This window comes from Eschrichtius robustus, chromosome 10 (genome assembly GCF_028021215.1).
Source record: "Eschrichtius robustus isolate mEscRob2 chromosome 10, mEscRob2.pri, whole genome shotgun sequence".
Lineage (NCBI taxonomy): Eukaryota > Metazoa > Chordata > Mammalia > Artiodactyla > Eschrichtiidae > Eschrichtius > Eschrichtius robustus.
This window is the reverse complement of record NC_090833.1, coordinates 43947357-43960903: the sequence shown is the minus strand read 5'-3', so window position 1 is coordinate 43960903 and position 13547 is coordinate 43947357. Positions and strand designations below refer to the sequence as shown.

The following is a 13547-nucleotide window of genomic DNA, read 5'->3' as shown; positions in this document are numbered from 1 at the left end:
GCAATAGGGAAGCTACTAACATGCCCTGAAAATCCTGCAGACTATGGAATCACAAGTATGTGCTTTCCTGTCTTGAATAGGGTGGTCTTATTACTGTGGAGTCCTCCGTCTTTATGTTTACAAAACAACAGGGGAGATAAAGTCTGAGGAACATATAATACCCAGCTTGGCTTGGCAGCTTTGTTTCTCTTTCTGCAAAATTGCCCTTTGGGGTGCGATCCATCCTAAAATAGCAATAAGATTTATAACAGAAACACAACCTGCAAAGAAATGATATCCAGGTATTCAGAATTATTTATAAATCGGCATTAGTGGCCACTGCTTTTTCAAATATGGTATATGTTCATCAAATTAAAAAGTTCGAGTGGTAACATACATCATTACAGTAATTGTTTAAAAGGTAATGCAGAACTTAAAGTGTGCTCAAATTCACCACATATGAACAGATTTGAAGCTCTGGTAGAAGAAAAAATGGTCTTCTTTTAAGCGTTGGCTGTCACTGTCTTAGGTGTCTGTAAAATATAAAGTTCCAGAACCATACAGATTTTGCATTACATATATTTATCTGGACCGAAAGACTTCAACGTAAAGTACTTTGAATTTAACAATTTAATACATGTGGCCATTTCTTCTCAAAAAAAATTTGTCTTCTTAAATAAAAATAACAGTGAAATAAAGCATTAACTAAAAAGTCTTGTAAATGCAGGGAGAAGACAGGAAGACTAATTACTGGCCAGATCTATGTGGAGAAGGCTGCTTTCAGCAAAGTGGCTCTCTGAAAAACACCTTCTCATGTTGTCTTCTGGCTGCCTCCCATCTGACAAGTTTCTGAGATTCCTGTATTTTTGAATTAGTAGTCGTCTTCAACAGCTTTGTTTTCTTTTTTTGCTTGAATCTATTCCTTTTATTTCAGCATCTCCTCCGACATCCACTGACTCCCTTATGAGAAGAATCTGAGAAAGCTTTCTTCATGCTGCATTTCTTCAAATTCTGTACTAGAATTGCTCACCTTAAGTGCCCAGCAGCTATTCTGCAGAGACCTTGACCAGGCCTAGCACTGAAATTTCCCCAGAAGCCAGGTGATATCACATAGCCCAAAGCCCCCAGCTACTAAACACAGGTTGGTCTTTCCTGCCTGGCCAATCCCCACCCTAAAGCTACAGACTATGACTGGTCCCACCCTGCGTTATTTTGTTAGCATAAATTCTAAGGTGGTCAGAGGAGCATATAACATTCCTACCACTTGTTAAATTCCAAGAATTTAGAAGTTAGCTAGGGAGAAAGGCTAGACCTCTCTTTGGAGGAGGCCAAATCCCTTGCTACACACAAAGAAATAATGAATCTACCAAATTCTCATTCAGGTAGATGTGATATGTTTAAGAATGCACTAAATTTCCTTAATTTCAAATTTCTCAAATTCAATCAAACTCTTGATGAGCATATAATACATTTCTATCCACTGTCTTGTTAAATGCAATTTTAAGAGATTGACTTGTTGGACAAAGTAGTAGTACTGTCTTTGTTCTTCAAGTGTTCTCCATCACGGTCCAAAAAAAAAACTAAGGATACTAATGAGTAAGGAAGCCTGGCCTTACTTTTCATCTGGATACTATTTAGTTACCCCTCTTCTACCTAGACTTCTTTCTTCTCCAATTTTTCTACTTAAAACTACATTAGAAATGTGACATTTGTTCACCCCTGTCCTATTTCTTCCTGACACATTCAGTACATTTTTGCTTACTGAATTAATATAAGAAATTAGTGACTGAAAGAATGATTAAATGGATGTGAATGAGTTAGCTAATTAATTAATTAAAACATCAACTAAAGATGCTATATAAGAAGGTTCTTTTATTGGCTTTAGGATTCAAAGAGGACTGTAGTAAATTGAGTTACTTGCTGCAATTCTTCACCCTTCCTTGTATCTATGCCCTCTGCCTGTAATGTTGCAGCACTTCCCATGAGTAGCAGAATGGACTTCCCTGACCCTTGACTTTGGTCTGGGTAATTTGATTTGCTTTAGCCAATGGCATGTTAGCAGAAGAGAATCAGAGGCTTAAAATGAAATGTGCTTGCCTGTGTTGACCTGATGAACAGACTGTCAGGTACTTCTCCAGCAATGATGGGTTTATTTGGGATCAGCAGAGAACTGCAATTCAAGGTCTGCAAACATGGTGAGCCACGTGCAAGTTCCTGCACAGCAAAGGAAGGAGAACAATTTTATAGAGAGGAAAAGAAGTTGGGAGGGCTTAGTAAACAAAGAGTTTGTGGCTTTTCATTAGCCGAGTCCTTGCCAGGAGAGAAAAGGAGACTTTCTTCTTCCCCTTCGACTTTGCTATTGTCACAGGGTGTGAGAACTCCCCTTCTGGTCTCCCAACTCTATTTAATTGAGGCTTCTCATCATTTTTTTTACATTTCCCCCTTTTGATCAAGATCACTGATCAAGAATCAGGTTTTCTAATTTCAGCAGCTTTTTGTCCCTCAGCGTCAGGAAGGACTTTTCCTGGGTGTAATGTCTCATGTCAGAGGGAAACTGTACAGATTGGAAACCTAGTACGGTCACATTCAAGTAACAAGTAGTGGCAGGAGGGAGAAATCTCCAGCACTTTTTATCTACAGTCCATATGTTATGAAGATCATAGATATTGGAGTTCATTTGAAGATGTCATCATCAAAGGTATGGCAACAACTTCCAACAGGTCTAGTCCAGATATCTTGGGAAAGTCGTCTCATCAGATGTCATCTGCTTCAATTCTGGGAACTCTTTACTTTCAGGTCACCAGATGATGTGCAGGTCCAATCAGGGTTCAGTGCTTTCTTTATGTGTGTCCAATGAATCCAAGAATCTGTTCCTTGGAGTGTGGCAGCACAAGAGTTGGTTAGCAGTATCTAATAGGGACCTTTCCAGCAAGGTTAAAGAGAGTTCTTCTGGAGGTATCTTTTCCAAGAGATGAAATCTCCAGTTTGCAAGGTATGATGCTTAAGGTCTTCATCTCCCATGGCCATACTGTGAAAAGATTGCTCTACTAAAGCATGTTTACTTTTAACAGAAGCAATTAGGACTTTGCAATATTGGTGTATCTCTCCTTTTATCGGTTGAGGGTCAAAATAACTAGGAGCCAAGTTCATTGGGCATCCTGTGACTATCTCAAATGGTGAGAGTTTATGAATTCCGAAAGGAGTGGATATGAGATTTAGAAGTACCAATGACAATGCTTGTGGCCAAGGTATTTGGAGGGCCTCTACAAATTTTTCCTACTGAGTCTTAATAATGCCATTAGTGTGTTTTACTAAACCAGAGGGTTGAGGGTGGTAAGCACAGTGAAAGTGTTGTAAAACTGGCCAAACAGTACAGACTTGTCTAAGTACCTGATCAATAAAATAGGTTCCTCAATCACAATGAAGTTCAAGAGGAGTTCCAGGCAGGGAAAATGCTTTCCAAAGGATTTTAGCCACAGAAAAGGCAGTAGCCTGTCTGCAAGGGAAAGCTTCAGTCCAGAGTGAAAACATACAGACCATGACTAAAACATATTTACATCCATTAGACAGAGGAAGTTTATGTATTCCATTTGCCAGATCTCAAGTGGTCCATCAAGCAGTTTAAAATGTCAGGAAACAGTAAGAAGAGGCTTCCCTGGGTTGTAGTTTGGACAAGCGGGAGAAGTGAGGTAAATACTTTTTGTGGCCTTGTTAATGTTTCCCCACTAGTACTGATTCAGGAAGGCTATCATTTTGTCATAGACTGAAGGTTTAATGCATGTACGGTGGTGGGGAGTGGGAATTTCAGAGCCTCCAGTAAGACTGGCTTGTTATATGGTCCAAACTAGAGTTTTCTCTTTTTAATCAAACCAACAACTACTGAATTTCCAAATTTGTTTTTCCTTTTCTGAGGCCAACTGTTGGGCCTCTCTAGCCATTTTTTCTAAATTATCACTTGGGGAAATGATATTATAAAATATCATTTGGCTGCTATTTGACCCTTTAAGGGCATCATTCCTTGCAAAAGTATCAACAGGATGGTTTCCCCTAGCTTGTAGTTTTGACTTCCAGAGTCAAACTACAAGCCCCAGAATCTTAATAGCTAAAGTGACAGGTAAAAATATTGTATCGACTGATTCCTGAACATAGGGGCCATTTAAAATTTTATTTCCCCTGGGAGTAAGGAAGCTACCTTGCTTCTACAACATTCCAAAACCATGCGTTATTCTGAAAGCTTATCTCCTATCAATATAAATATTGGCAGTTTTGTCCTTAGCTAAAGTACAAGCCTGTGTAAGAGCATATAATTCAGCCTGTTGGGGTGAAGTAGCCATAGGTAAAGATGCTGCTTCAACAACATCAAAAGGAGTTGTAATAACATACCCAGCACAATATTTACTATTGTCACCTTGTTAAATAAGACCATCAGTGAACAAGATCTCAGTGTTATCCAATGGATTTTCCTGTAGATCATTATAAGGAATCAGGAGGTGGTCCATCAGCATTAAGCAGTGGTGGGGTATTTCATCAGCGATGGAAGGAGGAAAAGTAGCCGGGTTAAGGTTATTATAACATAAAAGAGTTATGTGAGGAGCAGTTAACAAAAAGCCTTCATAGGAAGTGTCTGGCTGAGAAATGTTGAATGTGATGAGAATTCAGGAGAGCTTCTACTGCATGAGAAGCAAAAATGGTTAAAGGGGATTCCACAACAATTTTCTCAGTGGCCTTAACAAGAAGGGTAGTAGCTGTAATGGCTCTAAGGCAAGAGGGGTATCTCTATGCCACAGGGTCCAGTTGCTGGCTATAATACTCTATGGGTCACAGGTGGTCCCCGTGTTTTAAATGATTGCTCCAAGGGCATTCCCTTCCTTTTCATATACAAAAATTGTATAGGTCATTAAACCTTTTGATCCTCTTAAAAATATTTTTATCTGTTAAATTTTAAACTGTTTTTAAATTAAAAACACACTAAATTGAATAAAAAGCATTTTCTATTCTAACATAAGTCTCCAACAAAAAAGGAAAAACGAATGAAGATTAGGAGATAAAATAGAAAATCGGAAGATAACTAAACTATATACAAATTAAAAGTTGTTTTCAAACACACCAAATTCACAAGAATAATACCTATGCCTTTCATTTTATTTTTCCAAACTTGATTTTTTACCACACTTCCCCAGGAATTCTGATGGATTCATTTTGGTCAACAATGGCCATAGCCCTTCCGTTTTCAGTCCTAATTCTCAGCTGCCAGGTGTGAATCACCGCCCTAGTTGGAAAGCTTCTCCAGTGGCTCCCTCTTCTCCCCACAGGGGCTTCTATGCAGAAGATGGCACTTGTGAACACTGTAGCCCTTCCTGCAGAACATGTGAAGGGAATGCCACCAACTGCCACTCGTGTGAAAGAGACCTCGTCCTGGACCAGGGGGTGTGCCGGGAAACCTGCCCCGAGAGGCACGTGGCCATGGAAGGGGTGTGCAAGCACTGCCCAGAGATGTGTCAGGATTGTATCCATGAGAAAACATGCAAAGGTACCTGGGAGCCTCACAGGGGAGAGTGTGGGGACCCACTATCTGAGGGTGGGGTGTCCAAGTAGAACTGGGGGAGCCAGTCTCCCTACCTTTACTGAAATTGACCTCCATGGGTGTTGTTGAGGAAACTGAGGGTGACATAAAGCCTTTCCATGATGGAGTCTGCAAATTAAGACAGACAAGAGCCCCTTTTTTGCACAATTTCTCCCACACATGTACTGGGTAGTTAGGGTGTGGTAAGCACCATCCCAGGTGCTAGAGATACAGAAAAGAACCCAAAGTCTCTGCCTCTTTGAACACAAAATCTCATAGGAGAGACTGATATTAATAAAACACAGAGGTGGCTGGAGAATTTCAACTGTTATAAAAGATACAAAAGAAAATTTCAGGCAACTATAAGACTCTGAGGGTAGCACCCTGGCTAGGAAATTTTTTTCCCTGAAATTATCTCCTAAGAAAGGCTAATTTCCTCTCCGGGACAAGACAGACTCATTTAACTGGCTCTGTCCAATCCAAAGGACTCTCTTGGTGTAACCTAAGAGTTTTTTGGAATTCCTCCCCCAAATAAGAGAATAGACACTAATAAAATAAATACACAATGCATTCTTCATACTGATTAACCATGTATATTTCATTGGTTTACCCTATCAGTGAATGAAAAATTAACTGATCCACGAATTCCTAAACTGCTTTTTGTATTAAGTAGAGTCTGAGGTGCTCAATACAATTTAAAAAATCTGTTAACACTTTCTGGGTTTTCAGAACAATACGTCCAGCATCTCCATGACTCATCTGCCGTAGCACTACAAGTTTTTGCAATTGAAGGGGCAGATCATTTCAGCATGTAAACCCAGCACCATCTAATTGGGCCACCATAAGTGGTCTCCTCTCCCTAGGCAGGGCTTGTGAGACAACGAGGACAGGCCCTGGGAAGGTGGGAGCGGGGCAGACGTACACTGGGGTCAAATGAGTCAAAGAGATGGGCGATGGGCTAGCCCACTGCAGAAGGAATACATTCCTTTCTGCTGCTCCCCTGGGGGTAACTTGCCACTTCCCTCTGCCCGCAGAGTGCATGCCTGAGTCCTTCCTGTACAAGGATACATGCCACCAGTCCTGTCCCAGCCACTTCTACGCAGATGCACGCCACTGTGTTCCCTGCCACGAAGACTGTCTGGAGTGCAGCGGCCCCTCAATGGATGACTGTGACGTCTGTGCTGAGGCGTCCTTGGTTCTCTACGATGGGCAGTGTTTGGAGGAGTGTCCAGAAGGAACTTACTTTGAAAAAGAGACTAAGGTTTGCAAAGGTAAAGACTTCCGGGTACATGGCCGAGCACCACATCCCAGGGAACCTAGTTGGGATTATGAGTTTCTTCTAAGTAGGTTCTGGGGTTTGCGCAGTTCCATCCCAGTCCCAGAGTTGTGGTCTCAGCTCTTTCCCTCCTCCTTAAGGAAGCATATTTTGAATCTGCTCTAGTGTATGATTTATTTTAAATGAATCATTCCTTACCTTTGTTGATGTAACTTATTAGCAATGAATCATGTTGACCCTCCTCACAATGGTAGCTGATCAAAAAGGATTCTCATGTGAAGATTTACAACAGAGATGATGAGCCTTTAAAAGTCACCCAAAATGGAAAATTTTTCTTAAAATTTTAATCCATTATAGGTTTATAGCAGCATAAGGAAAGCTGTGCCATAGAGGGTTTTCTCCATGCCTCTTGTCTCCCTAAAGCCACCCTCCTCCTCATCACCTGCAGCCTCTCCTGCCCGGGGTCTCCTATTCCATGTCCCATTTGGCATTTCAATCCCTACATGTTCAAGAAAGGATCTGTTATTATTTATGCTTCCTTATGTTTTAAGTGGGCATGAATTCTTTGCTTCTTATCAGTTGTTAGGGAAAAGAAAAATTAATTAAATATAAATTGCCCATAACTAGAGGAATTCTCAAGCAAGTGAGAGAAGCATTCTTAAGGAAAGGACTTTCCTTTTTCCTCCCAGTTTTATTGAGATATAATTGACATATAGCATTGTATAAGTTTAGAACGTACACTGTGATGATTTAATATATGTATATATTTTGAAATGATGACCACAATAAGGTCAGTTGACACCGACCTTAGTTACCTCTTTTTTTTTTTTTTCTTCTTTGGTAAGAACATTTAAACTCTATTCCCTCAGCAACTTTCAAGTATACAATACAATATTGTTAACTACAATCACAGGATTCACTCCAACAAGGCAGCCAGTGGTAGTTTAGCCCCTTACGTTGCCGCCAAGCAAACACGAGACAGATATCCAGAGGCAGCCCCCTAACCACAGTGAGAGCTTGAGCGTGAACTCACATGGCAGGAGAAACCTTGGGCCACCCACATCCTAGAACGTACTCGGGGAAATGTTTTTGGTCAAACGTGAAGATGCAGTGCGCTCCTACAGCCTTTCTGCTCTAGCCTTACAATCTGGATATAGCTTTTTGTGTCTTATGTAAAGCACTACTTAGTGTCGATGTCCCACTTGACTGTGTGTGAAAGAACGTGGACTTGAAGATGGGCGGCTGTGCCTGTGTAGCGGAGGGGGCGGGAGTGAACATGTTGAGGAGGCTGCAACTCTGTGGGTCAGTTTCCATGAGAAGTTTAAAGACTCAGCCAAAGGCCTGCAGGGCCATCTTGCCTGTCCTGGGGCAGGAACCGAGGATCAACTTTTGGCCTTTCTCTGGTGTTCCATAATAAAAGTAACCTGCCATATAGAGAACTTTACAAGTTCAGAGTACATTTACTTAGTTTACCTGGTTTAATTTTCTCATTGAGAAAGGCCTCTGGTCGTCATCCCTGGTTGCCCGTGAGAACCACCCAGGGAGCTTTAAAAGACACAGATGCCCGAGCTCAGGCCAGCTCAGCTGTTGGGAACTAACCTGAGGTATCTCCCTGCAATGCTGTTTGTCCTTCCATCAGTCCCAAGGGAGGCGGCGGAAAGCTGGTACTGGAAGAAACAGGGCAACAAGCTGACTTTCCAGAGAAGAAACAAAGGACCTGACCTGAAAATTAAGATTTGGGTTGGTGTAGAGAACCTTCTAGAACCAAGCCATCTCCAAGCAGGATCTCCTCTAAGAAACACAAAGAATGGGATCCATTCTGATCACCCTGAATTTCTCCCTATGAGATAACATAGACAGGTCTAAGAACAAGGAGCTGGGGCAGAAATGGCCAAGAGCTCTTGTTACGGTCCTGGGTTCATCTCCTCACCCTGCCCTTTCCCAGCCTAGTGACTTAGCACCTCCAGCCTCAATGTCCTGATCTACATACACTGAGGAGATAACAATCACAATAATAATACCATGCACCTATTCATCCAGGCAGTGCTTACTGGGGGCCTACCATGTGCTGGGTGCTCTTCCAGGCCTAGGGCGCAGCAGGGAACAATACAGACAGAATCCTGCCCTCATGGAGCTGACATTCAGTTGGGGAAGACAGACTCTAAAGAAGCCAAGTCAAAAGGAAAAATAAGGCAGGAAAGGGGGGCAGGAAGTTGGGCAGGAGGGAGTTGAAATTAGAGAGAATGCGGCCTGGAAGAGATCATTGAGAAAGGGAGGGGAAAAAACTACTCACACAGGGAACAAACTACTCACATAGAGGATTCCCGGCAGAGGGAACGGCAACTGCTAAACCCCCGAGGTGGGGGTGACTTGTTCTCATTTCGTTTGTCTAACAAATATTTACTGAGTGCCAGTGTTATATGCCAGGCCCTCTCATAGGCACTGTGCATTCCTAAATGCCTATAAAAAAGGTCTTTTGTATCAAGAGGTACTTACAACACATATTAACAGTTGTTATGTTAGTAATAAGCTCAAATCACTGGGCGGTCAGCGGAGAACCACAGCAGAGGAATCACAGTGGTGAGAAGCCCACAGACAAGCACGTGACTGTGCTACGAGAGGGCTGCTTCTTCTTATCACGTTGCAGTTTGGGTAACTATGGGCGCTCTTACCACTATCTCTGAGGCGGCTGCTGCAGGAAGGGGCTCTCTGGGGATCCCAGGGAAAGTGAAGCAGCCATGTTTTCCTCATCTTGTAACAAGAATGCTCCAGCCTAGAGCTCAACTCCTGGCCCCACACCCTTGGCCCAGAGCCTAGAAATCTCCGAGGAAGGAAGGTGAGCACACTTTGCAGGGGAACTGATTCCCTCAAGGGGCACCCTGACCCTCTCTCACTCTCCGTCTGCTGTCCCCTCCCCGCCCGCAGACTGCCACAAGTCCTGCCGGACCTGCTCTTCCTCGGGGGCCTGCACGACGTGTCAAGAAGGCCTGAGGGTAAACAACCACGGCGGCTGCGTGCCTCACACTGAATGCGCCGCCGTGGAGTACTGGGATGAGGGGGCCCTGACCTGCAAGGCCTGTCATGCCAAGTGCTTCCACTGCACGGGACCCTCGGAGGACCAGTGCCACACCTGCCTGCGGGACAGCCTTCTTCTTAGTGAGTTACCTTTCCTCTGAGGACGGGTTTGTCTCTCCCTCCAGCTGGGAAACTATCTTGCACAATGCCTGGCGCCCAGTAGAAACTGGCGTCTTTCTTTTTAATTTTTCACTTTGTATTTGGAAAATTTTCAAGCCTACAGAAAAGATGCAAGAGGAAAAACAGTACAAAGAGCCCCGCACATGTGCCCTTTACCCATTTGCCCTGTTGGCCTTATCGCTTGCTTGCTCTCACTCTCTCGCTCTTGATGTATATGCATACGTAATTCGCAATATAGATTTTTTAACCACTTGAGGATATGTTACATACATCATGGCCTCTCTCCCACAAATACTTTAACACAAGCATACCTTGGAAATATCGTGGGTTCGGTTCCAGACCACTGCAATGAAATGAATGTGGCAATAAAGCGAGTCACACCAACTTTCTGGTTTCCCAGTGCATATAAACATTATGTTTACATTATACTGTAGCCTGTTAAGTGTGCAATGACATTATGTCAAAGAAAAAATCAATGTACATACCTTAATTAAAAAATACTTTTTTGCTAAAAAATGCTAACCATCATCTAACAACGCAAGGTTGCCACAGACCTTCACTTCGTAAAAAACTCAGTGTCTGTGAAGCACAATAAAACAAGGTCTGCCTGTATGTATTTCCTAGGAATAGGGATGCTCTCTTACGTAACCATGGTACAGTTGTCAAGTCTAGTAACTTTAACATTAATACAATCCTTTAATGAACCGTCCATATTAGAATTTTATGAATTCCCCCTTTAGATCAGGGCCCAGTCTAGAGTCAGGTATTGCATTTAGTTGCCATGTCTCTTTAGACTCCTTTAATCTGCATGTTTCCACAGACTTTGTCTTTTATGATATTGACATTTGAGAAGAACACAGCCCCTATCCCTCCACTGGGGTTTGTGTGAAGGTTTCCATGATTAGATGGAGATCATGCATCCTCAGCCAGAATACTCCATATGTGATGCCGTGTCCTTTGGAGGCACCCAGTGGTCACCTGCGAGAATTTTGGTCCTCTCTTCAGGGTGCTGTCCAATTTCTCCACTGCAGAGTTACTATTTTCCCTTGTGATTAATGAACAGTCTGTGGAGAGATACTTTCTGAACGTGTAGGTATTCAGCTTTTCATGAAAATTTCCCCTTGATTTAGCACCCATTGATTAATAAATCTTGAACAAAATACGGGACAATCTGAGGTTGTCCAGCAGATCAGATGTGAAGGTTATTGCTGGTGTGAAGCAACTCCCTCAGGTTTCCAGAGATACCACTATTAGGCTTAACACGGGTATGGGAGAAAGAAAATGAAACAGAACTCAACTGAAAGAAGGAAGAGTGAAGGGGTGTAGGAGAGAGAGAAGAGACGAATATGTGAAGACCTGGAGAGTGTGAGCATTCATCTCCCCAAACCGGCAGAGTAGACCTGAGAAGCAAGACACTCAAATAGAAATGTGTGGCAATTTTTTCCTCTTCTTGCTGAGGTACCATCAGCAAGGGCACCAATTCCCTGCAGAGACACAGGGACAACTATCCTTAATACCATTCCTGGTTGCCTCCCAGTAGAAAACACTTGAGGATACCTATCCATCTGTCTTAGCTCCTCTTCCACAAATCTCAGTGAACTTTCTTCCCAGCAGTTGCTGCTTCATGAGACCATTCCAGATCTCCTGTATCACCCCAACCCCCAGGACCTTCTTTTCTAATTATCTCCAATATAGAGTGTTACCAGTGATCACCTCAGGTGCCTTCATACGGACAGGAATACATCTTATCACTACAAGGTGGTCTTCCCTTTAACTAGGGATATGAATTAGACTAGAACTGAGACTTCAGTGCTGGTGGTCCCCCAGGGGCTGGATGCAGGTTGTGCTAGGACCTGGTCTTCTCATATTCTCCCACCCTGCCCCTCACCACCACCCCACCAGGGTCAGCCTACTTATAAACTAGATAATTCCTCTGGAGGCTGTGGTAGTTTGAATAACGCTCTCCCTAAAAATGTCCACAATCTAATCCCCAGACCCCGTGAATATGTTACCTTACATGACCAAAAAAAAAAAAAAAAAGAAAAAGAAATTGCAGATGTGATTAAACTAATTGTGTTGATTTGGGAGGATTATCCTGGATTACTGCAAGGTCCTTATAAGAGGGAGGCAGGATAACCAGAGTTAGTGGTTGAAGTCTATGTGACATCAGAACAGAGAGAAGATACTCCAGCTTTGAAAATGGACGAGGAGCCGCAAGCCAAGGCAAGTGGGTGACCTCTAGAAGCTGGAAAAGTCAAAGAAACAGATTCTCCCCCCAGAGCTTCTAAAAGGGACCTAGCCCCGTAGACCCATGTTAGACTTCTGATCTATAGAATTGTAAGATATATTAAGTTGTATTGCTTTAAGCCACTATGTGGTAATTTGTTACAACAATAGGAAACTAATAAAGAGGTGTTTCATATTTAGGGGATTCAGGCTTCCCCCTACTTAGGTAGATACATCAGCTGGACCATAAACCACCGTCAACATCCATCTTTAACAGAATAGCCACTGGAGGACCTGGCACTGAGCCAGGTGCTGGGAAAGCAGAGATGAATGACATGGCCCCTGCCCTCGAGCAGCTCAGAGGGTCTCCCAGCACAGAGTTGGGTTGGTCCACGGCACTTACAGAGCTCTCATATTATTTCGTTTTGGGGTTTTTTTTTCTTTTCCACCAGTGCCTGTGCTAATGCTGACTGAAGTTATAGAGACAAACTGGCTTCTGGTCTAGAGCTGACCAGTGGCTCACATTAATAAGGCAGGAGAGTCCGGCTTCTGGTCTATGAGTTCAGCAGATTAGGGGAAGAAGTTGCCTCTAAGACTGTATGTTAAACTGCGAAGCCAGCAAATCTCACGTTTTAACTTTATCATGAATCCACCCTCACCGTCCACCCTAAATGCTGTTAAAGAAGTTGAAAGGGCAAGAATCAGTGACTCCGCTGGGGTGGGTGGAGGAAGGAATGGGGTTATGCGTGGCTGAACTCCCCTGCAACTCATCTTGCTGTATAGACCAGAGGGTTCACGGTTAGAGTCTAACTTTTTAAATACTGGGCGAAACAGAGTCTCACAATCCATAGAACTTTCTGTCCCGATGGAAATATTCTATATCTGTGCTTGTACAACTGAGGGACTGAAGTTTTCATTTTAATTCACTTAAATGTCAAGAGTCACGCTGTGTGGACAGCACAGCAAAACTGAGGGTAAAATCTTATATTTTAGGCTAGAAATAGTTGAAATTGTAGGAACTTGTCATTGCATTGGCCCTGCACTTTCTGTCTTCTTCAGTGGAGCCTTGACTCTTGCTACCCTAGCCCCTGCCTTGAATGTTCTCCCCATCCTGCAAGACCCTGTACATCCTCTTCCTCACTTTAACAGACGGTGGTTTCTCTCCTGCCCAACAGAGCCCATCCACTCTGACCTCTGTTTTTTCTCAACTCCTAACGTCCTTATGGTTGATTCTATTTCTTGGACATTCATCTTAGCTCCTGGGATGTCCATCAGCCCACAGGGACACTGTCTCATTCCTCCTGCATC

At 43.0% G+C, this 13547-nt stretch overlaps 1 protein-coding gene across 1 annotated transcript in view; it reads left to right on the top strand.

Annotated features, from left to right (window-relative positions):
* The window catches only part of PCSK5 (proprotein convertase subtilisin/kexin type 5), a 451875-nt gene that overhangs the window by 421719 nt on the left and 16609 nt on the right, over positions 1–13547 (top strand). The window contains exons 30-32 of the mRNA XM_068551986.1: positions 5292–5509; positions 6577–6813; positions 9744–9974. Of these exons, the coding sequence (XP_068408087.1) occupies positions 5292–5509; positions 6577–6813; positions 9744–9974 (686 nt within the window). The remainder of the gene's footprint in view (positions 1–5291; positions 5510–6576; positions 6814–9743; positions 9975–13547) is intronic.